Source organism: Zootoca vivipara, chromosome 10, assembly GCF_963506605.1.
Source record: "Zootoca vivipara chromosome 10, rZooViv1.1, whole genome shotgun sequence".
Taxonomy (NCBI): domain Eukaryota; kingdom Metazoa; phylum Chordata; class Lepidosauria; order Squamata; family Lacertidae; genus Zootoca; species Zootoca vivipara.
Window position 1 is genome coordinate 18479184 of NC_083285.1, and position 25354 is coordinate 18504537.

Here is a 25354-nt window from a genome sequence, read left to right on the forward strand (position 1 = left end):
TATACTTACAGGGTTTATTCCTCCATGCTTGTAATCTATTTTCAAAACAGGTACAAAGATTGGGATAGTGCCATTTATTAATAGCGCTGCACTCTAAATAAATAGTGATACGCTCTTCTCTTCCAGTAGGTATATCTGATCTCTGTGTTACTAAATAACTCTCCTCCTCTACCAAAACTTCCCCTGCCCAGGACACCCCTGTAAATGGTTGACAGAAACGAAGCCTAAATTTCAAAAATAAACCAACCAATCAAGACAAATCTTTAAAGGTTTGTAGATTAGATTTGTTGTACAGGGTGAGTCTTTTAAAATGTATACATGTATACAGAGTACACATGTTCCATTGGGCCTCTTTTAAAAGACTCACCCTGTATATTCCTTTGCACTCCTTAAGATGATAGGAATTATGTTTTTTTAAAAAAAACTGTTAATATTTTAAATACAGTGAATCACTATCTGATTTATATATTCCTGTGGAAAAGAATTCAGCTGCTTCTCTCCCTCTCTCTCTCCATATGTGTGTGTGTGTGTAAAGCATATCTTCAGAAGTGCTTCAGTAAATAGATTTTCTATCTTCTTTTGAGGTTTGCCTCACTTGTGACCCACATTTTCAATCATTTATTAAAACATATTTAAAAGCAGTGCTGTGCTACAACATCTTAACGGCAGGCATCCAACTAGATGCTTTGGCAAAAAGAAGTGTTTGTGCAAATGATGAACGAGCTTGAAAAGAAAAAGAAAAAATGTTGTGAAACTGCAAATGAAGGCTATGAGGTAATACTAAGAAGACGTGGTATGAACAGTTATGGAAGCAAAACACACACAAAAATATAAGAGGGGGCAAAACAATGCTGGAAGACATGGCCTTGTCTAATTTAAATCAAAGAGTTATTGTGAATTAACATATATATATATATATATATATATATATATATATATATATATATATATATATATACTGTATGTAATAGTTCAATCATCCTCTTTAAACAATGGGCTCTGTGATCTATGATCCCTCAGACGTGGTTCAAGGAAACATTGGATCTCCCTCTTTAAAGACGGGGTGAAAGATCCACCTGCCACTCCAGAAACTTCCAGAGCACTTGCCTTCCCAATATCTGTGCTCTGAAAAGGAGTGGGCCAAGTGCCAGACTGGGGGAAGGCATGGAGCCAGTTTTCCAACGTATCTCCAAACCACGGAGAAGAGTATGCCAACCCTGTAGTTCGCATTCTCTACTGCCCTTCTACTGAGAGAGAAATGGCCTTATGTCAAAGGGATGATTCTGGGGCATATTCTGTGTCCCCTTTGGGACAATCTACTCCGCGATCTCCTACTGCTGTTTACCCTGTATGTGGTAGGATCCTGTAGGAGTGTTAGTGAGACTTTGCAAGGAAGTGGCCTAGTACTGTACAGAAAATCAGGACCCTGGCCAGCTCCCCGTGGAGGCAACTCCAAGCAAGCTCCCACTGGGTAGTAAGAGTGGAAAATGCATGTGGCCTTGGGGAAACGTTTGGACAGAACTGAGGAAGGCACAGCCTTGAACCTGCTTTCAAGCAGATGCTACAAGGAAATCTTTCTTGAAAAAGGCTAGACGTATTCTGGGGTGAATGGGAGGATCACTGGCCATTCTCTAATCTAAGTCTCAGTCCTGTTTGTAATTACAACCTACTGACAGACTAGTACCCAGCCAAATGAAAAAAAATTGGATAACCACTAGCATTTGGGGGAGTGGCATCCTGGTTATGGAACAGACTTCTTGGAAAGGTTTACTTCGCTCCATTTTTATTATCTTTTCACTACCAGTTGAATACTATTCTTATCCATCCACTATTTCATAATTAATGTTAGTTTTACACTGAGTTTTATACTGTGTTTCAGTTTTTTAAAAAACCAATTTATTACTGTTTTTTATAATGGTTCTACAGTATATTGTATTTTAAGGTTGTGCTGTTTTATGTCATTGTCTTGTGGGTTGCCCAGACAACTTCTGTTATGGAAGGAAGCATATATTTCTGCTTCCTTACCAGATCAACAAATGAATGCAATTGCATATGATTACAAAGTTTTAAGTACTGTAGCTTTAAAAATGCACAAGACAGACTTACTAAATGGAAACAAATAACAAATATCTGCAGTTGTCTACACCACACTTTTCTTAATGAGACTGCAATTTCTCTAGGAGTAGGGAAATGTCTGATATGCAACATCTTATCAAATGGGAGTAACAAAGTTATTGGGCCAGGGTGCATTCTGGCTTGTGACATCTTGGCTGGATCTAGACACATCAAAGAAGCGATTCAGTTAAACGTGTTGTAGACTTTGTATGAGAAATTGGGTTGGCAAAAACTGGACTGCACAGCGCCATCTGGTGTCACAATGTTATAATGCATATACTGTACAACACATATAAAGTGCTTTTTCTTTGCCAATGTAGCTGAGTCCTTTGTCAAGCCTTGACCACTTGGGAATTATATTACTCTCCCTGAAAACATGACTAACAAAGATGGACATTCCTACCTCCTCAGCAACTTTCCATAGTTCTTCATCAGTCCACTGTCCATAAGGATCCAAGTTCTTTCGAAAAGATCCAGAAAATATGAACACTTTCTGTGGAAGTAGAACAAAACAAATTTTTTAAAAATATGTTAGCAGAATTTATGTGGAAGAGCTAAGGCTATGGCTGATAAAAAACAGCTATTTTCTGTTCCTCTTCAAACATGACAAACATCCTATTCCCTTTTAAATGTGTTAGTGGGAGCAGGTGGGGGATGGGTATTGTTTTGCTTTGTTTTTGATATGTACTTTAAAAAAAAAATAATGCAGTGAACGACCCTGAGATCTACAGACCATGGGTATAATAAACAAGCAAACACATAAATAAACCACATTTTCTTTTTCAGCAGGAGCTCTCCTTACACGTCTTGACATTATAGTTGTTGTTGTTGTTGTTGTTGTTGTTGTTGTTGTTGTTGTTGTTGTTGTTAATATGCCACCAATCTGAGCTCTTGGGTGGCTCCCAACAAAATATCGTAAAATATAGTAAAAACACAACATCAAACACTAAGAACTTCTCTGAAGATGGCTACCTTCAGCTGTCTTTCAAACATCACATAGCTGTTTATCTGTTTGACATCTGCTGGGAGGTGCCACTACTAAAAAGTCCTCTGCCTGGTTCCCTGTAACCTCACTTCTCACAATGAGGGATCCACTTCATCGCACCAAATCATATCCTTGGCTCTATTTACTTTCCCTGATCTTTTTTGCCTTTGCCAGGACCCCATCCAAACAGCAAGTACTGCTCAAAATTGCCCCAAACTATCTTGTTCCATAATACAGGTAGTGGAAACTGTGGCTCCAAATATTGCCGGAATTCAGCTCCCAGCAGTCCCAGCCAGGAAGGCCAATGGTCAGTAATGATGGGACCTGGAGTTTGGCAACATCTGGAAGGTGACGAGTCCCTGCCCCTGAAATAAGGGAAGCAAAACACTTATTCAGCTCCTGCCTAATAGCAGGAACGTGGTAGGCTTTCTGTGAGGAAAGTGGTAACAATAATCCATTAGTGCAGGAGTCTTGCACAACTGAAGTTACGGTGTGCATTTTGTCTGTTTGCTCCTTTCTGTTTCCTGTCACGGTAGCTAAGGAAGTAGAGGATACGCATTTTTGTATTCTAATTTTATGCTTGATTTCCCCACATCCTGCTCCTAATTCCTACTGAAGCCAGCGAGATTGTTGTCTGTCAATGAAGCTAAAGCTGTTTCCCCTCTCCCCCCCCCCCCGCCGTTTCTCCCATGGTGAGAAATGGACACCTCTTAGTCACACACAGGAAACTGTGTCTTGAGGGGGGGGGGGACGACACAGTCCAAATTCAATATTTGCTTAATCTCTTTAAGCATTCAAACAGTGTGAGAGACTTTGTATCACTCTTGACAGGAATGATTTATTCCGCTTCAGATGACAGTAACTCTTTCACAACTGCTCTGAGAAGGTGAGGAGAATGTGACACTTTCTGCGTCACCGAAGGCCCTTGGCAGATTTTTCTCTCAGAGAAAGTGGCTTTCACTACGACTTCCCCTCCATTGTGCCCGCTGAATAAACACTGCCTATTGGAAAACCTGAAAGGTGATCGTTTCACCTCTTCCTCGTCCCTTTTACATTACTAATAAAAACAAAAATCAAGTAACAAAGACTATTTCAGTTCGTATACGAACTGGCCTGGACATAACAGCTACAACCATCTTGAACGGGGGTCACCAACCTGGTGCCTTCAAACATGCATGTGTCCACAAAGGCCTTCCTTGACACCCACAAAATCCCACCTGAAATTAGGTTTGAAAGCAGCATTTTATTGTAACCAACAGAAGAGGTTGCAGAGTATTCTGGGTTGTGGGGTTTTGTGGAGCCCACAAAAGTTTCTCCACTTTGAAAATGTGCTGACAGCCCCAAAAAAGTTAGTGACCTCTTATCTGCAATGTAAAAGCTCACTTATGCTTTGTGTTTCCATACATTGCGAATGATGATCCAATGAGTTTGGCTATGTGAGTAAAAATGGAAGAAATTAGGTCATGTGAATGACTGCATAGCTGACTCCTTGGATAATTCATGCATCTAGCTTTTATTTTGATTAGAAGTCTTTGTCTCCCCCGTTGATTAAGCTGCGGCTGTTATACTCTTTTCTTGATTTTATTCAATATCACTGTTTTATTGTATTTAAACTATTTGTATTGTATTTGAATTGTTTTTATTGTAAGTTGCTTTGTGGGCCCTTTCTAGGCCCAAGAAGCAGCATACAGTGGTACCTCTGGTTACGAACGCTTCTGGTTATGAACGCTTCAGGTTTCAAGCTCCGCTAACCTGGAAATAGCTGCTCCTGGTTGCGAACTTTGCCCCAGGATGCAAACGTAAATTGCGCACCAGGATAAGCCTCAGGATAAGAACGGTTTCAGGTTAAGAACGAACCTCTGGAATGAATTAAGTTCATAACCAGAGGTAAGGTAAAGGTAAAGGGACCCCTGACCATTAGGTCCAGTCATGTCCGACTCTGGGGTTGCGGCGCTCATCTCGCATTATTGGCCGAGGGAGCCGGCGTATAGCTTCCAGGTCATGTGGCCAGCATGACAAAGCCGCTTCTGGCAAACCAGAGCAGCACATGGAAACGCTGTCTGTAGCGGTTCCTATTTATCTACTTGCACTTTGACGTGCTTTCGAACTGCTAGGTTGGCAGGAGCTGGGACCAAGCAACGGGAGCTCACCCCGTCACAGGGATTCGAACCGCCAACCTTCTGATCGGCAAGCCCTATGCTCAGTGGTTTAACCCACAGCGCCACCTGTATAAATACCACTGTATAAATAAACATGTATAAATATAAAAGATTTAAAAAATGAAGTTGTGGATCTGATTAAGGGCAGATTCACAACTGTGCTTGCCACACCCAAACATGTCATTTTTTGCATGTCTCATGGTCCTTATCAAACATATCGAGTACATATGGGCTTGTTTGCAGTAACAAACTTATCATCCAACCCTAAGCATGTTTACAGAGTTCAGAAGATCTTATTCTCCAGTAAGGCTGCATGGGATTGCAGCCTTAGACTAATGCTGCAGAACTGCTGTCAATTCAGGAGTTACTTGGGAGTAAGTCCCAGTTTACTCCACCAGAACTATTCTGGAGAACATGCTTAGAAATCTGAAAACTACAGAATGTACCGTGTGTTGCTTATTTAGCAATAACTGTATCAGGTTCTTTCTCTGTCTTTCAGCAGGTATATTTTTCCCTGGGATGAGAAAAATAACTTCCCTGTGTCAGGGAATGTACACTTCGGCTTTTGTTTTCTTATGTGTGGCAGTGGTTTCTTAAAGATGGCGGTGTTATCTGACTTGGGATTAGCTTCTTTAAGATTACTGGGTGTGGTGGCACAAAGGCAAGAGAGGAAGCTATGTCTGGCATACCTCTGTTTACACTTGGTTTGCTGCATATTAAAATAAGGTATTTAAATATTTTGAACTCCTGTGGTGGCAAAGAAAACAGAAGTGAACAAACCAGTTTTCAGAAGAGGAAGATACCCTCATGGCATAGGTAATACTTCTAAATAAAATGCTGCCCACACTAGGTTTTCACGTGGCCAATTCAGCTGACTTTCCTAGGAATGCTGCTTATTTTTGTAAAGTAATTTTCAGAATTAATTTCCTTTAGTTTCTTAATCCGGCCAAACATTTAACTGACATCACACCCTTCAGATCAAAACCCATTAATGAGATACAAGGAAGGGGAAGAAATGAGGAAACTGAAAACTTTACATGCAAACAAAAGCTTGTGAAATCCCAAAATCTCCCTATTTTTTTGTATATATTGCATAAGGAAACTGAAAATATGGAACAGGATACAACTCCTGTTGGGTTAATATATCCGCGGTCACTTCCATCCTATTCAGACATTATGAGCAACTTTCCCCTATCATAGCATCCATTGTATACATTCATTGTGGGAACAGGGTATTTGATTTTAATATACTAGCATTTGAGTGGAACAAATCTGTACAGCGGAACCTCGGTTTATGAACACCTGTTTACGAATTTTCGGTTTATGAACCCTGCAGATCCATCTGGAACAGATTAATTCACTTTCCATTACTTTCAATGGGAAAGTTCGCTTCAGTTTATGAACGCTTCAGTTTATGAACAGACTTCCGGAACCACTTACACCCATGCTTCGGGTTAAGTACGCTTCAGGTTGAGTACTCCGTGGACCCGTCTGGAACAGATTAATCCACTTTCCATTACTTTCAATGGGAAAGGTCGCTACAGTTTATGAACGCTTCAGTTTAAGTACTCCGCGGACCATCTGGAACAGATTAATCCACTTTCCATTACTTTCAATGGGAAAATTCGCTTCAGTTTATGAACACTTCAGTTTATGAACAGACTTACGGAACCAATTGTGTTCATAAACCGAGGTACCACTGTATGTGCTTTTCCTGTGGTCAGAGCTTTTAAAGATCTCTAGATGATCTTTAACTTCTCTCATCCCTTTTCAGTGTTGTAGCAGCCTCCTGAATGCAACATACATTCAGTGGTGCCGCAACGGGGGTAGCGGGATGGTACACCACGGGTTCCATGTCTGTGGGGGCGACAAGAAGTCACCCCATGGGAGCTCGCGGGGGCATGAGCAGCCATCGCACCACCGCAGCCGCATGTGGAGGATCCTCTGTTGAACGCGGCTGCAGCCGCAAGCAGAGGATCCCGGCGCCAGTGGCAAACCGCTAAGTACAGCACATGTGTGGTGTCACACACATGCGCTGTACATAGCAACGCTGCACATGCACTGTATAGCAGTTTGCTGGTGGTGCCGCTCTAGAGCCATACGGACAGTGCCAGGATCCTCCGTTCATGGCTGTAGTGACGACGGAGGGATCCCGGCACCATCCGTATGGCGCTGGAGCAGCACCAGCGGCAAACCTCTATACAGCACATGTGCGGCATCGCTACGTACGCTGCATGAGTTGTACGTTACAATGCCACACATGCGCTCTATGTAGTCATGCCCACCCCAGGTGTCACGACGCCTTCCTTCGCCCCTGCATACACTGGTCTCACAGAGCCATCAGTGGACACTGTTTAGCTGTCAAATATGGAGAACAGTGAACAGGAACACTACATAACTGGAAATTACAGGTCCCCGGAGGGTCTTTTGAGATCTGATCTCAACATAGACCAAACATCCCTTGGACACACTGACTCCTATGGACATCGATGAAAGCATAAGCCAAGAAGTATATTGCAGGATTGAATGCCTTACAGGAAGCAATCTAAATACTGGTCCCTTGCCCAACATTTAGAGTTGTTATTGATCTCCCTAGGAGTTCTGCTCATGGGTATAGGTCAGCAGATGGTTCAGCTCATTGTAATGCTGACTTTTGGTTGCTGCTGTCTTGTTTCATGCTGGATTTCCTACATTGCAACTGCTCTTGTCACAGATATATGAATGCTATGCAACTGTAATTCAAAGCAGCAACTGTCTATAGGGAATGGGTTCTTGGTTTGCGGGCGGGTTTTGTTCCTGTTTTAATTATGTATTTTGTGTTTTTTTATGTAGCATTTTTACTTTGTGAACCACCCTGTTTAATAAATTAAAAAATAAAACTATACTTCAACCTTACTATATTTCAACCTTACTTATGACCTCTGTAAACTAATACATGAATGTGACCTGAACCTACGTATGTTTACACAGAAGTAGATCTCATTAAGTTCCCATGTTAGCATAGAAGAGGCAGCAGATACCCCAAGTGTCATAGGCAGGATGGGCAGGTTGCTCACCGGGGCAAGGAGGTTTGAGCATATAACACCAATCTTGGCTCGACTGCACTGGCTGCCAATTTGTTTCTGGGCCCAAATCAAAATGCTGGTTTTGTCCTATAAAGCCTTAAACGGCCCAGGACCCCAGGACCTCAAGGACTGCCTCACTCCATATGAACCAATCCAGACACTACGGTCATAATCCGAGGCCTTTCTTCGTGCCCACAGGAGCTCCTGAGAGTGACAACATGAGATCGGGCCTTTTCTGCAGTGACTCCTCATTTGTGGAAGGCCTTCCCCAGGAAGGTTCAGCTGACAACTTCATTATACTCCTTTAGGTGCCAGGCAGAAGCGGTCCTCTTCAAGCCGGCCTTTGGCTGATTAACGTCCTATACCCTTTTAAATGTGATTGTTTTGATGTTCTCATTTTGTATTTTTTTGCTGTAAACTGCCCTGGGATCTACAGGTGAAGGGCGGTATAATTTTAAAATGATGATGATGATGATGATGATGATGATGAAGAGGAAAAGGACATGAGCTGATTGCTCAGCTAGCAAAACTGGAATATAAAAATTTAACTTGGGTAACCCATTTTAAAAAAAAACAGGTTGGAGCAAGGGGGTTTAGTAATGCAGAGTAGAAGGTACTGCAAGTTCAACTTCTTGCTAATGCTAGCAAGCCACACATACCCTAAACTGCATTCTTTGTTGCTTAGCATTGTATCCAAATGGAACAAGCATTGTCTTACCACTTGTTCTTCTCAAAGTTTCCCTTTCCCCATTTCACATTACAGTATGTTCTAATAAGAGGAAAATGGACCACTAAGAACAATGCTTAGTGTTGCCATGAGACTCCTTTTTACTTCCTGACAAGGATTTTGTGTCTTTTACAGCGACATGGCAGGCAGTAACACAAGAGGGCCACTAAATTGCATCTGTACTCCATTTTTTACGTATTGAAAGTATAGACAGGTATGAAGTTAAGTGATATGAGTAGACTGCAGTTCCAGGAAAGTCAGAATAATTCTGAGGCACACAATATTGTCAGTTCCCAAATCTTTTTTGACACACTGACTGAACTCTAATGCTTTGAAGTGTTGGAGAGCTAATGCCTGCTACTGAAAAGAAACTTCTGTTATGTGCAAGTAATTTCCTGGGAGAGCCTAGTGAAGTTTCTTGAAAACCTTCCTGAATGGTTGACCGCTGCAATTCACAGCAGGAGTTAGATGCAGGTCACCTAATGAATTCAACCACTTTCATGATCCAGTGTAAGAAAGCTCCTTGAAGGAAAGAAACCACTGAGAGTAAGCAAGGAAAAACTGATTATTTTTGAAAATGAAATAGTGAACTGGGGAACAGGATGTTACATTTGAACGTAACCTCCAGAGTTTTAAAAATAAATTTGCATCTCTTCCGGGGAATGGGGAAAGAGCAAACAAATATTAAAATCTGATTGGAAGCTGGGACACAAAAGGCTTTCTTTGTTCTGTTGCTTACTTTTAAAAGTTTTAAAGATTTACTTTAAATTTCTTGGCAAGTGTTGAATGTGACTATGTTAAGCCATTGGTAAGAAATGAACAGGTATGTTAGCTTGAGGAGCACAGAGCAAACACTTCAGTATTTTTATCGAAGAGTGAGTTCAAATGCAGTGTTTCAAACGATTAGTAAGAAATAAACAGGCATGTTAGCTTGAGCACAGAGGAAACACTTCAGTATTTTTATCGGTTCAAATGCAGTGTTCCACACAAAAAAGTTTGTCATGGAAATGACCAGACTCTGGACTTAAGTGGCTCCTGAGACCTGTGGTGTTCTTGAATCATTTAGAAACAATGACCTCAGCACTAGTAAATTCAAGAGATATTTAAGTAGTAAGTGGACAATTGCCCAGAAAGTCCAGCACAGTCACACTTGGCTTCCAAAGAGGAGTAAAAAAAAAAAAAATTAAGGCATTGGTTAAAAGGAAGTTGAATAGGAAAGTCAAGATGGTGAAATCTCCCCAGAATGATGGGGGTGGAGGTATTCAAAACCACAGTACGTAATAGCAGCTTAACTGGAATGCAGACCAGGAAAGGTACCACCCAGGCCAAGAAGATACTGTAGCAGCTATTAAGAAGGTAAGAGAAGCAAGAAGACTTCCTTCAGAAAATGGAATACTTGCCCATACAGTATAAGGAGAGCACAAAGAAACACAAACTTGGGCAAAAGGAATGCAAGCAGACAATAAAGGATGCAAAAGAAATTGCTAAAAGCATTAAGAACAATAATTAAACATTATTTGAAGCAGAAAACAGGCTGTGGGGGCAGATAGACCTTGGAATGACAAAGGAGATGTGCTAAATAAGGAAAAGACATTGCTGAATGAATCCTTTATTACAACTTCATTGCAGAAGATGTAGGGTTGATCTTTGAACCTGATTAACTTTCTTAAGAAAGGCGGATGAGGAACTGAGGTAAATAGCGGTGATAGGAAATTAAGTTGTAGGCCTGTCTGATCAGCTAAAAACTAACACATTGCTGGGTGCAGATAGCATCCACTCAAGAGTTCTTACAAAACTCAGCTATGAAATTGCTAATCTTCTAACATTATTCCACCAATGTCTTGGGTAAACAGATACATTTTTACTTCATGACAGAAGCCCAATATTGTGAGGGTTATCCTTGCATCCAGGGGGACGGAATTCCATCACTAGGGTGCCACTACAGAGAAGGCCCTGAAAACAGGGAAGGCATCCTTTTTATGGCAAATCCTAGGAGTGCCAAAATGTATTCCGTATTTGGCTATATGTGCAGAGTTGAGCCAAGGGGTTGGATTATCACTTTTAAATACTGGCTGAAAATTCATTTTAACACAGAGTCAGAAAGCTTACTATCCTTCTTATTAAAAGACAAACATAATTTTATTTGGTTTTCTGATATTATTTTTAAACTTAGGCAAATAGGCTTTACTGTGGATTCCTTCTTGCTATTCAAGGAATCACACATTTTTGCACTTATTAAGCAGAGGCTGCTAGAGAATGAATTCCAAAAACTCTTATCCTTTTCAGCCCTCTGTATGTTCCCCTGCCTATCTGGGGCTGCAAGCCCATCATGGAATGATGCCTAACTATTTTTATGATTTGGCCACACCATCACATCGTAGAGCTTTTATGTTGGCCCGCTTGAACGCCTTTCCATCTTCTGTGCTATCCGGAAGGCTTAAGGGCATCCCTTACCAGAACAGACTCTGCCCCTGTGGCCAGAATGTGCCAGATTCTATGGACCACATGATTCTGGAATGCCCTCTTTCTAACATCTTCCGCGTTGGCCCTTCGATGCCCTCTTTGTGGCTCAAGGCCCCTCCCAATAAACAACACGTAGTCCAGTTCCTGTTGAGGGACGACTCCCCTGTACTCACTAGAGTTATGGTGCAATACCTGACCAGGATGTTTTGAAATCAAATCCAGTACATTTGGCCTACCCATAAGTGACTGCTGAGGATTCCCTATCCTCCACCCTTTCCCCCTATTCATTGTGTGTTTTAGAATCATTCTATATGTAGTAGATGGTTTGTATGATTCTATAGTTTTATATATGCCAATAAAGGTGTTGTGATTGTGATTTGAAGTTTTGTGCATCAACAAAGTACAATGTTGGGCAGATTGATTTATGTAAAAACTTATTTTTCAGGCTAGTATAAATTTACCTGAGGTATTACTCCAAATGCTTTTCTCCACTGCTGCACAGAGACGGTGTTCCAGGAGACACCATCAATTTGAATATCTCCTTCTGTAGTCAAGAGTCTTAAAAAAGCAAAGAGCAGCGTACTTTTCCCTGAGCCAGTTCTTCCTAAAAGACCCACCTGCAATATTTATAAACATAAATTAATGAAGAAACCGCTCTCATAAATTAATCATTTGCGTGCTAGAAATTAACAGAAGAGCAGTTCAGAGAAGAATGTTTTGTGTTGAGATGAGCTTGAAACCATAAATATTAATATAGCAGCAGCAATGTGCACAGCGTCTGATGATATGGTAGAATCTGTCCTTCAAACAAGAACATATTTTTGCCCCAGTTTTGCTACTTTCTCCTTGGCATCCAGAACTGGGCAAACGTCCAATGAGTCACAGTTCATTCATAGTTCATAGTTCCGACCAGTGCTATTTTTCTAGAGGAAGAAGTGCCAGGATTTACCATGAGCACCTCCCTTGTTCTCTTATAATGGCGCCCAACTGAGAGAGGTCGGAACTGAGTTTCGGTGAGTTCCTACTGGGGAAAACCCCCCGCTTCCAACCAAAACTGGAAACTCATTTCTGAAAATATTGTATGTTATTCTGGCACCAATGTGCCAGCCGGGAGCTTTATCTATCTAAACGATGTTTCTATATAAGTTATTGATTTCCAGTAAAATCATTCATGGTGTCATAGGAGAATATCCAGTTGGGGTGTCTCACTCAACCTTCTGCTTACACAAACAGGCCTTCCCCTGTCTCCTCTTCCTCCTTCAGCCCCCTGTATGCCCCCCAAATCTTCTACAGAGGGTTGAGGGACAGCAGGGGGGAGGGCAGGCAAGAGAACCCCATTGCATCTGCAGGTGTGATGTTGTACCTCACCCACAATGTTTTCAATTTCAATTTGATATTGTGTTACTAGCACACTACCCTATATTTTTCTTTTCTTTTCTATGTACAAACCTATTTTCATTAACAAGGCTTCCCGCCAGACAAGCAGCAAAACAAAGAGACAGCGAAAGCAGGTAAATGTGCAGAAATAGGAAATAAAATTTATTTTCTGGATATTTTATCCATCCTCCATGCTTTTACAGCAAATTCTCATTAACGCTGTGCTCTATCTATGCCCAGCATTTCTAGAAGTTGTGGGTTCCTTTTCCAAATACCAAGCAAATGGGCTTTCCCTTTGTTCCTCCACAACTCACTGCATATTAAAATACCGAGCAAATGGGCTTTCCCTTTGTTCCTCCACAACTCACTGCATATTAAAATAATGTGAATAATTGTTGTGAAATGTTCCTACATAATTTACTGCATATTAAAATAACTTGAATATTTATTGTGAAATGCTTCAGGTTAGTACTCAAGTATTACTTTTCTTTTAGGAATAGCGGTGGCACTTGCTTGACAGCGGATTAACTAAAATGAGTTTAATTGAAAATATTCTTACCCTTTGTCCTGGACTTATTGAAAAGGAAATATTTTCGAGTATGGCCAGACCTCCATCTATGTACTTGGCCGTGAGATTCTTCACTGTCATTTGCCCGCCAGATGGCCAGACAGTCTTTTCCTTTGCATGCCTATTCTCAATTATGAGGGTGCGAGAAAGCTCTTCATTTTTCAAAGATGGTGCAGTTTTGGATTCTTCTGTTGGCATATCAATAAACTTAAATACTCGGCTCACTGACCGCATCTGAAAACCAGACCAAGAACCACTGAAGTCATTTTTTGAAACATCTTTTTTTTTCCACGCATAGCTTGGCACAGAAGCAGACAAACTTCACCCTACTGAGTTTGATGTCAACAAATTAATCTTTAGTTTGTAGTGTATAAATTGTGAGGACAAAGTACTTGGTTCTCTGACACTTTAATGTGTGTATATATATATATTCTCTACGGTATTAATTGTATGTGACTATGTTAAGATGAGCAGAGGTAGCCTGCTTCTGCCACAGTTAATTCTTTAGCAGGGCTATTCTTAAAAAGAGTTTCTGAAAGACAGTTATTAGTTTATCCTGACCTTTCAGCTCTTAGGACAACAATGGGACTTGTTCACCATGGGAAAGCAAACTTCATGATAAAGAATCTTTGTGAGTTAATGGTGGGAAAGTACTGCAAGTCTTTGTGGTTAACTAGTTGTTTTTCTGCTTGTGTGGCTGTCATGCCGTCAGACTTTGGAAAACACTGTTCCTAAGTCCTGATTGGCACTTTTGATTCATTTACTTTGGTCAGAAAGTTCAAAGAAAGGCCACTCAGTTATCCATATATTGCTCATACTACTATTGAGTTGTTGCAAGCAAAAAGAGAAAAGGAAAACCTCATTCAAATAATTGAGCTGCGAATGGCTTGCTTCTGTCACAGTTATCTCACTTACAGAATTATAAGGGAAATGATAATCCAGTTTGGATATGTACCTTGGGAGAAAAGCGAAGACAAACCTAGACAGCATCTTAAAAAGCAGACACACTAGCTTGCCGACAAAGGTCCGTATAGTTAAAGCTATGGTTTTCTCAGTGATGTAAGGAAGTGAGAGCTGGACCATGAAGAAGGCTGATCGCTGATGAATTGATGCTTTTGAATTATGATGCTGGAGGAGGCTCTTGAGAGTCCCATGGACTGCAAGAAGATCAAACCTATCCATTCTGAAGGAAATCAGCCCTAAGTGCTCACTGGAAGGACAGATCCTGAAGCTGAGGCTCCAATACTTTGGCCAACTCATGAGAAGAGAAGACTCCCTCAAAGAGACCCTGATGCTGGGAAAGATGGAGGGCACAAGGAGAAGGGGACGACAGAGGACGAGATGGCTGGATAGTGTCCTCGAAGCTACGAACATGAGTTTGACCAAACTGTGGGAGGCAGTGGATGACAGGAGTGCCTGGCGTGTCCTGGTCCATGGAGTCATGAAGAGTCGGACACGACTAAACGACAACAACAATATGTACTTTGGGGGACAGGAGTTTATCATCTGTGTTGTATTTCTTTTGGTATACTCTGAAGTGGTGTTTAGTGGAATCCTGCTCTGCATATGCAACTCCTTGTGTGGTGATGCAGAGGGTGGAAGCAATGTCCTAAAGCAAAAGTATGCACACCAAAAAGGTAAAGGTAAAGGGACCCCTGACCATTAGGTCCAGTCGTGACCGACTCGGGGGTTGCGCGCTCATCTCGCATTATTGGCCGAGGGAGCCGGCGTATAGCTTCCAGGTCATGTGGCCAGCATGACAAAGCCACTTCTGGCAAACCAGAGCAGCACATGGAAACGCCGTTTACCTTCCCGCTGTAGCGGTTCCTATTTATCTACTTGCATTTTGATGTGCTTTCGAACTGCTAGGTTGGCAGGAGCTGGGACCAAGCAACGGGAGCTCACCCCGTCACAGGGATTCGAACCGCCGACCTTCTGATCAGCAAGCCCTAGGCTCAGTGGTTTAACCACAGCGCCACCTGGGTCCCACCAAAACTGCCCTTAAAAACTGATGGAGAAAGGCCATTGATTTAGCAGAGGTCAGCTGAGACCAAGCGAGAGGAATGGGCAGCAAGTTTGAATGAGTGGTGGTTTTTTTTTTAATTGAGGGAATCATTATAACATTAAAAGTACAAAGACAATGTACACAACATATGTGTATCTCTGTGGCTCCAAATCCTTTGCAACAAATTTTGCACCAACAGTTTTTCACTACAATGCTGTATTTCCAGTTCATCAGTCTAACATTTTGTAATTGATGAGGAATCCAATATAGCCCACATTATATGCAATTCTTTCTTTACTCTTGCTTGAAATTATGCAGCACATTTAACAAATTCTTTGTAAGGACTAATCATCACACCTGAAAATATCATTTGAGCAATTAACTACAGAGGCCCAGAGGATGTCCTATGGAAAAAAGACATGCATAAGATTTTACAGGGCATTTAGATACTTCCTCATGAGCTCGCAGAATTTGAAAGCTAAAATCCAAATGAAAATGTTCATGGGGGAAATAATTAATTCCTTTTTTTTCCTCCCCAGAAGCTATGTAGATCTGTGAATGGCCAACACCATTAAATGAGATAGACAGCAACAGTGGGGTAATTTGACGGCAAAGGCTGTAGCATATTATGCACTTCTAGTAGAGTTTTCCTGACATTAATATTTAGTGTTCCATATTAATATTCAGTACCCTTCAGCCAATGTGATAGTCCTCTTTCTGAACACTATTTGAGTCTGCAATATGAGATGTCTCCCTGCTGGCATGCAATCTAGGAGTGCCAGAAGCAAGTACGGTAGCAATTGCAATGCTAGGGGGGCAAATTGGAAAAACATGGAAAGGAAGAAAATGCTAATGTAACAGGTGCTTGGAGAGGGGTGGTGGGTGGGGAGGAAAGTAATGGTGGAAAAAATGTTGTCATCAGAATTATTGGGGCAAAGCTATGAAATAGATCATTATGCAATACAGATCTGCAAAACACACAGCTGAAATGTTATAAAGATTTCTGAAGGAGATAAGTGGAAACATAAAATAAATAAACAGCAGGAGTGTTGGCTGAAGCCAAAATTATGAGGGATGAACAATGGAAAGTGTGTACTAAACTGATAAAAAAAAAGAATGGTTAAGTAAATGTTAGCCATAACAAAAAGGGAGAGAAAATAATGGAGAGCCATTGAAAGAGCTTGACAGAGCCCAAGATTGGGCCTCTAGAAGAACTATACCCAATGATAACTGAATTATGGGTGAATTATTAGCAAATATTTACAAGTGCAAGCATATTTATAACTGTGCACTCTACAGCCAAAGTAATACATTTTATGAGCATGTGAAAATGAAAATGAAATCTCATTTTTCAATTAATTCTCATGGTTCTTACCAGACTGTCTACATCTATACTTGAGTTCACTGCCCACTGCAAGGTTCCCATAATATTCATGGCTAGTGTAAGAATAATGCCAACTGTTCCTTCCCCGTTACCTGCAAGTACAAAGACACATTTTAAAACCCTATATGTAGTGGGGGGGGGGGGGGTTACATAAGTGATGCAATAGTAGATCCATGCCCAAATACAAAAGGTGAGAAATGCACAGAGATAAATACTGTAAGGATGAACAAGCTGAGCCGAAATGCACTATAGTACAGTATGAGGCACTGCTAAGGGACAGGGATGAACCAGTCTATATATAATAGTGCCCTATACCCATAGATCTCAGGACATATTTTTTTTAAGAATGCACTTTTTTAAAAAATGACTTCTAGAAAGGTGTATGCATTACAAATTAGCTGCAAAGCTCCTGGGAGGATATGACATGATGGCATGCTGTCCCTCCTTTGGAATTTATATGGAAAGCTTCCCTCGCCCCCCCTCTTAAATAAAGCCGAGGGAAGGATTACGCAGGATCACATCCAGACCTCCCAGAGGTTTTTGCAGCCCCGTCTGCAGGGCATCTGGCTTTCCAGCAGCCCCAAACTGTTGGAATTTAAAGCGGTACCTTGCTTGTCAAACTTAATCCATTCTGAGAGTCCGTTTGACTCCCAAAACGGTTAGAAAACACAAGGCGCGGCTTCCGATTGGCTGCAGGAGCTTCCTGCACTCAATTGGAAGCTGTGGCTCCTTTTTTTTTTTTGCAAACTGGAACACTCACTTGTTGCGGGAGCATTGCGGGAGCCAAGATGTTTGATTACCAAGGTACCACTGTATAAGCAAATGCACAAAAAGGCAGCCCTTGAATTCCATAATCCAGATGGAGTTTGAATCCTGAAGTAAACCTCGTCCAACCTGTCCATTAACTGGTGGGTGACAAATTTGGCGAGTTCACTTTGAAATGAAGACCACCCCGGTTTCCTTGAGCATCCCTAGCACAGATGCCGACCTACTTAAGCCGTCTGTGGTCAATGCACTGGACCAAGGCTGTGGAAACCCAGACCCAGGAGCCTAATGTTCTGTCTGGACTTCAGGGTTCTTTCCAAGCTTTGTCTCTTCCCAAGGCACACAACTCACTGGCTCTGCTCCACACCACTTTCTAATTCTTTTGCAAATGTGACCCTGAACTGCGATAACGCCTCTTGCTTGCATGGGTGGAGGTGGAGAAGTGGAGAAAAATAATTTCGCACTGCTGGAATGTGGCCTGCTGTACAAAGGTGAAAATCACATCCATTGGTCAAGCCCACTTCTGTCTCTTGACCGCGGCACACCAGATGTTAAAAGGCCTTTAGGACGTGCAGACAGTATTATGGAGATTGGAAGAGGTACTGGGATGCAACCTACGTTTGAATATGCAGCAAAACTTCGTTTATTTTAACCTCATTTTAGAATAGAAAGCAAAGCTACGTACCTGTAGTTAAAATAGAAACAAAGGTCACAATGGTGAAGAAGACAACAAAAATAATTTCTATCCTCATCTGGAACCAACGTAATGTAGACAGATAAAGGAACCAGTTCGCTGTGTGCAAGTTCAGGGCTTTATGAAATAATGTCTCAAAATAAGGTTGCCGTCCAAAAGCTCGGAGTGTCCAAAGCCCCTTTAAGGTTGTAACAAGATGTGTGAAAATTGGACTTCTTGCTATAAACAATGCAAATTGAAAATAATAAGAGTTTTAGTACTTTCCACAAATGAACTGGATCTTTTTAAAAAAAAAAACAACAACGCAAAGATAACAAATACATTTTCCATTAGGCATATTCTTGCCTTCTTTTATAGCACTACATCATGTCAAAGAACATTCAGAACAGCATTTCACAGATTGCGAATATCTACTCTCCATTCTTTGATATCAGTCTGTATATATCTGCAGCTGCTACAAGTTGTGTGGTTGCACATCAAACAAAAGAAAAATCTGTGCATCTAATTTGCTTATTCTTCAAGGGTTCCTAGTATATTGATACCATCTGCCATCTTTCACCTAGCCCTGTGCCCTTTAAAGGTTCACTTGGATCAACTGGCTTAAATGCTGACCACGTGATTTTGGCTGCCGTGAGTAAAAGTGAGTTTCCTGAAACCAAATTCAAGGAGCTCAACTGATCCATTTGAATCTCCAAGGCCATTTAGAAGCATCCTTCAAAGTTTGCTTCTATGCAAGAAAAATAGTAAGATAGTGTTATGTAGAGTTTGTTTTCCATAAAATAAAGTGATCCCCTTTATGAAACAACAGATGTCTTATTTGTCAACTGCTCAACACAATGCCAGGCTCTTCTTTTTCCTGCAGGCCTCCTTCTCAGGATAACCCCTTATACACAGATATGCCCCCAGGCTTCAAGAAAAACAAATGCCCTTCAGAATCTGCCTCTCTAGGCACAGCTCTTCTACTAGGGCAGGATTGGAGTACCTATGGCTCTCTAGAAGTTGTTAGACTTAAAAGATTATGAAAATGGTAGCTCAGAAACATCTGCAGAGCAACACCTTCCCATCTCCATACTACACACTGCTTTTTGAGATGTGTAAGACATCTCAAAGGCACTGGACTTAGGTCACAATAGTAAGGAGCAGCAAAACCCTACCAATGACAATGCACAAATTATGAATAAATCCAAAAGCTACTAAATGGACAAATTTAAGGAATTTTGGATTTACTAAAATGGTGAGTGCTGTTGAATGTTCCTAACCAGCTTGCCTCCCTAATAATAAGTTGTCTCTCGATACATATCCATTCCATATGCCAAATCTCGTAACACTTTGTTCTGCTGCAGTTCTGCTCATAACATTTCCCCCTCTGCAAAGCAAAGCACACTTTATTGTCTGCTCCCGAGCTTTCGCTGAATGTCTTTACAGGGGTGCATTCTGTTCTCAGACTTTGGAATCTTGCATTGGGAAATTAGAGGGAGCTGGAGGAAAAGTGAAATGGTAAATCTCTGTTCAGTTTATTTTTGTATCTTTTAGGAATCTACCAATTTTTGCCAGCCATACCTTCAGATTCCAGTTGTTTCAGCTGCTGAGAAGTGTGCAGGAAGTATGCTCTTAACATAACAAAGGCTCCTATCACAGGCACAGATGCCAGGAAGATGTAGGGTTGTATGACTGATACTACTGCTATAGCACCAATCACAATGAGCATTAACTGCAGGATGAAAGAAAAATGCTATTGACACAGTAAACGTCCCCCCTATTTTACAAATTCCAAATTGGTGATTTAATTTCCCCAGAGGAGGTATTAGCATATATATTTCAAACATCCCAGCAGTGTCTTCCCAACAAGGGTTTGCATCTGAGAACAAAAAGAAACTGATAGTATTTGGAGCTAAAGGTCTTTGAAATTAGTAAGTGGTTTCATGATTTGCTAAATCAAGTACTCATTTAACAGTAGTCTGGAAGACATCACAGTGTTTTTCAAATGCACACCTGTACAATTATCAAAATAAGAGGCAGATTCTTTCGTACAATTTTCATGGAACACTGTCAATTCATGGATATAAATATGAAAATTGTTCTATGATGATGCAAAATGCGTATTTTTTTGCAGAATATTATCATGAACAAGGCTCTAGATTCTTTGTCCTTTCTGGATCATGGATTTTGCTTTCTGATGGAACTATTTATTCTGCGTCACTCCATGGATATTTGTTGTTAGCAGGAACACAGAACATCAGAACATTACTCAGGGTAATCACAGACAATTATCTGAGGGCCTTCTTTGTGTGCCTCTTCCGTGAGAGGTCCAGAGAGCGGCAACACGAGAACATGCCTTTTCTGAGGTAGCTCCCCACTTGTAGAATACTCTCATTAGAGAGGTTTAGCTGGCGCTGTGATCCTCGGATGAAGGGCAGTATAGGAAATTAATCATTATTAATAATAATAGTAATAATTGAAGAGAAAAAACCGCCTCAAGGCTCATCAACAAGGACTTGATATCTTATTACAACTTGGTCAAAAAAGGCAGAAAATATTATAATAAAGCTAAAGCTAACATGGAATCATAGGACTGTAGAATAGGAAGGGACCCCAAGGGTCATTGTCCAACCCCCTGAATTGACAGGAATCCCAGCTAAAGCATCCATGACAGATGGCTATCCAACCTGTACTTAAAAGCCCCCAAGTAAGGGATTGATACTTACTGTGGATCCATCACAGTGAGTAATTCAATGATTACTTGAAAGTTTCAAGTTTTATCACCAACAGCCTGCACTGCTCACTTGACCTCGATCCAGTTCAGCCACTGCAGCACCCAGGACAGAGAGACATGACGGAACGTCATGACAGTGTGGTGTAGTGCAAACATGATGGCAGGAATGCCAGAATGGCTCTGCCATCGTGTTTGCGCCATGCCAACCTCACCACTACCACCAGACTCCTCTGTCCTGGTAAACTGCAGTGACTTAGCCAGCCAGAGGTCAGATGTAGACCCAACACACGATCCGCTACTGTTTATCACCAAGTTGGTTTACTGGGAAATCTTAACATGGTCACCAACTTTGGGTGACTGAAAGCTCTCCCATTATGAAATGGAGTGGCCTCAACCATGTGTTTGTATCTCCTGAAATGCTGCAATTTGGAGGCCAAAAGCTTGACAAGCCATGGAAATACATCTTGCATTTCATGCTTTGGAAGGAAATGGACTCATCTGTCAAAATCATAGGGCTTAGCATCACTTTTGCAAATGCCAAATTAATATATGAATTTATTTCATCCAAGATGAATGCTCATTAGATACATTTTTTGTTTAATACCAATTTTTTCTAGGTGGCTGGTGGCCCACTCAGTTTATGAAAATAAAGCCATTGTAGAACAAAAATCTGTTTTAAAAAATGTATGTCCTATCCCTATATTGGATAGCTCAATATCCATTATTGTCATGTGAAGTGTTCCTGGCTGGTTATTATTTTACAAACTGTGTTAGGCTAGGCAGTGAAGGAGGAGGAGAAAGAGTATGGAAATAATAATGCAGGGTTGAATGGTCATCACAGTTTTAATTAAGAATTTAAGAAAGTAATGTCTGATTCAGCTAAAATATACATCTTGATGAACATGGGAAGAACCCTACTGAATCAAACCATCTATTCTACCATCCTGAGTACAAATAGATGCTTCTAGGAAGCCCACTACCAGTGCAGTAAAGTTCTCCCTCGCTGTTGCCCCAACTGCTGTTCAGTGGCATAGATTGCATATAGACTATCACAGAATTCCCCTTTTAAGGCTGTCATTGCCACATCTCGTGTCAGATAAACCCTGCACACTGATTATGTATTATGTGAGTAAGGATTTTATTTGGTCTATCCTGAATCTGCCACCACTCAATTTAATTGGATTTTTCAAACCAAGTCTCTCTCTGTGTGTGCGCACGCACACACTCATATCACAGAACTGTAGGGTTATAGATTTGGAAGGGACCCTGAGGATCATCTAGTCCAACCCCCTGAAATGCAGGAATATGCAGCTGTCCCATACGGGGATCGAACCTGCAACCTTGGCATCCTCAGAAGGCCTTGTACACCTTCTTCTGGCAACTCTTGCAGCCAAACTGGAGGTAAATGTACTGTTCTGTTTTGGACCCCATCAGTGAGGCCAATAAGGGAGTATTGTCGTCTGGGCAGTCCAAGACTTCCATACACACTGCCCAGGCTTGCACCCCAGGAAGGTCACATTGGTTTTGCTAAACAGCAGTTTGACTTCACCCCCAGCGACACACTCCATTGTCTCTTGAGATGCGAACAAGGAAGCCAGGAGGAGGATGGAGTAAACAGCTGAGCTTACAGCCTCATGCAGAAGAAGGAAAGAGCGTAGAAACATAAATGGGAGAAAAGAAGAGCCATAAAGGCACAGATTGGGTGGCAAAAAACTGAAAATAAGCTTTATGTACACAAACATTATGAGCACTCATTTATTCTTGTTGATTCTTAATATTTATTAGGCTCTTTTTTATTTTCTGACCTTCATAAGTGATGGCCAGAAAAGCAGAAAACAAAGCACGGTCAGCCACTCTGCAAAATATATATTTATTTTTACAAACCTGGATGAAGTCAAATATTGTAAGTGGTAGTAGGTCATCCAATATTGCTATATCCTTTGAGAATCTGTTAAGTATTCCACCTACAGGTTGAAGAAAATGAAATGATATAGGAGGAGATTATTATTATTCCTTATACTGTATGAGCAAAGTTTATTAATCAACTAACTGTACATATAACCTTTCTTAGTAGTAATAATTTCTTAGTAGTAATAATTTCTAATTGTGTGAAGTTTTGGAGACAATTTAGCACTGAACTGAAACCTACCAAAAAAGACAGTTGTTTTCAAATAGACAGCAGAACTTTGGCACAAGGAGACTGGTCTGAATGATCTACAGTATAAGTAAAATTTCACAAAGGACTGCCTATGTCACATTATATCATGTAGCCCAATGCATTACTGTCCACTCTGCATAACATTAAGAAAATGCACTGTTTGTATAGGGGAACATGATCACAGCAAAAACAAAGTCAAATAAGGTGGCTGGAGTAATGGGGCACACATAACTACCATATTTTTCCATGTATAAGAGACCCCCTACTTTGGGGGACTCCAAATTAAGAAAACATCCCTCAGCACTACCTGTGTATAAGACGCGCCTCAATTTTAAACCTAATTTTTTAGTTTAAAAACTTAAGTCTTATACACGGAAAAATATGGTACTTATTATGTGCACTTGGGAATGGGCCATAGTTCCCCCACCCCAGTATAAAAGGAGTAAATGGAGAGAAAAGTGACTGGTTTGATAAGGCACAATCCAAATCCCAGGTCTGCCGTGCTGGAGGGGGCTCAGATGTCCTTCTGCCCGGTACATGTATTAAAAGTCTTATATTTTTTTACCTGGCTGCCCTAATTTAAAAGCTGCTACCCTAATAGTGGACAATGACCCTCCTTTGCTCCCCTAAATTAGTTTTTTCTGGAGTCGTACCCTGCCTATCCTAAACATGTTTATTCAGAGGTCGTCTCTTTTGACTTGAGCAACGGTTAAATTCAAATTCAGTGTGTTTAGGACAACTGTCAGAAGTTACACTGCATTCAACGAGGCTTCCTCTCAGATGTGCGCTGACCTAAATAGCTTTCAACGTAAGTACTGTATTCTAGGGCAGTGGTCCTCAACCTTGGGCCTCCAGATGTTTTGAGACTACAGTTCCCATCATCCCTGACCACTGGTCCTGCTAGCTAGGAATCATGGGAGTTGTAGGCCAAAAACATCTGGAGGCCCAAGGTTGAGGACCACTGCTCTAGAGCATGGGTAGGCAAACTAAGGCCCGGGGGTCGGATCCAGCCCAATCACCTTCTGAATCCAGCTCGTGGATGTTCCGGGAATCCGCGTGTTTTTACATGAGTAGAATGTGTGCTTTTATTTAAAATGCATCTCTGGGTTATTTGTGGGGCATAGGAATTCCTTCATTCCCCCAATATAGTCTGGTCCCCCACAAGGTCTGAGGGAACAGTGGACCGGCCCCCTGCTGAAAATGTTTGCTGACCCCTGTTCTAGAGTAACTGAGAGGAAGCTGATGGGCAAGGTGACCTTTGCCACAAAGGGAGTGAGCTGGTCTATACCTGCTTTCAATGTGTTGAAGGAAGACATGGGTGCCTGAAGGATGGCATGCAGCATCTTGCGGTGAAGGGTTTTAGAAACTGAGATGAGAGTATGCACCAGGGGTAGGCCTCGAAAGAGGCCCAAGGCAAGTAAGGTATCAGCCACTCCCACATAAATGTAGAAGATGTAATAGCCACTAGTCTCTGTAATGATGATTGCCTGGCTCTCCACGTCGTGAGAGGAAGCATTTCTTGCCTGTGTTGCATTTGGGCTATCGGAAACAGACAACCTATTGAAAACAAAACAAAGCATAGATTATGATCAATACAGGTCTGAGTTAATTCTTTGTCCTAATTAAAAAAAAATTCAAGTTGGGGGCAGAAATCGTAACTTCTGATCTACTGAAAATGGAAAATGAATACAGTATTCGGCAAAACTGTAATTTGCAATAGTGGTGAGGAGAATGTTGATTTCAAAGGAAAGTATTTTTAAGTTTTTGCTATGGCAAAGTATATTCATTCTCACTTGTCTCTGTGTGAAAAGCAGAGAAGGGATTGGGTATCAATAAAAGGTATGCAATGTTGCAAGCCCCACCCACCTTTGGCTCTGCCAATCATTTGCTGTGACTCCTAATTGATATTTCCCATGGGTCAACAAATATTCACAGGGGGGGGGGGAGATTGGAAATGATAATGAATTTCATAGAAGTGAAGGGTGCTTTGAAAATGATTGCCTTGTGCACTGCTGCTTCAGAAAACTAGGTTATTGATAAGCATTTGCTAAAAATGCAAGTACATCAAAAAAATGTTGATCAGTGTTAGAATTATAGTAAATAGCTGTTGGCATCCATCTGTCTCAGGAGACAATGGAGAACCTCTGTGGGTGAAATTAAGCTGCTGGAGAATCAT

At 41.2% G+C, this 25354-nt stretch overlaps 1 protein-coding gene across 4 annotated transcripts in view; it reads right to left on the minus strand.

Annotated features, from left to right (window-relative positions):
• The window catches only part of CFTR (CF transmembrane conductance regulator), a 98911-nt gene that overhangs the window by 13989 nt on the left and 59568 nt on the right, over window positions 1-25354 (minus strand). For all 4 annotated transcript variants that reach the window (XM_060279579.1, XM_060279580.1, XM_035127373.2 and 1 more), the window contains 8 exons: window positions 24467-24735; window positions 22905-22984; window positions 19868-20018; window positions 18299-18526; window positions 16840-16940; window positions 13451-13693; window positions 11976-12131; window positions 2519-2608 (listed from right to left, as the gene is read on the minus strand). In XM_060279579.1, the coding sequence (XP_060135562.1) occupies window positions 2519-2608; window positions 11976-12131; window positions 13451-13693; window positions 16840-16940; window positions 18299-18526; window positions 19868-20018; window positions 22905-22984; window positions 24467-24735 (1318 nt within the window). The remainder of the gene's footprint in view (window positions 1-2518; window positions 2609-11975; window positions 12132-13450; window positions 13694-16839; window positions 16941-18298; window positions 18527-19867; window positions 20019-22904; window positions 22985-24466; window positions 24736-25354) is intronic.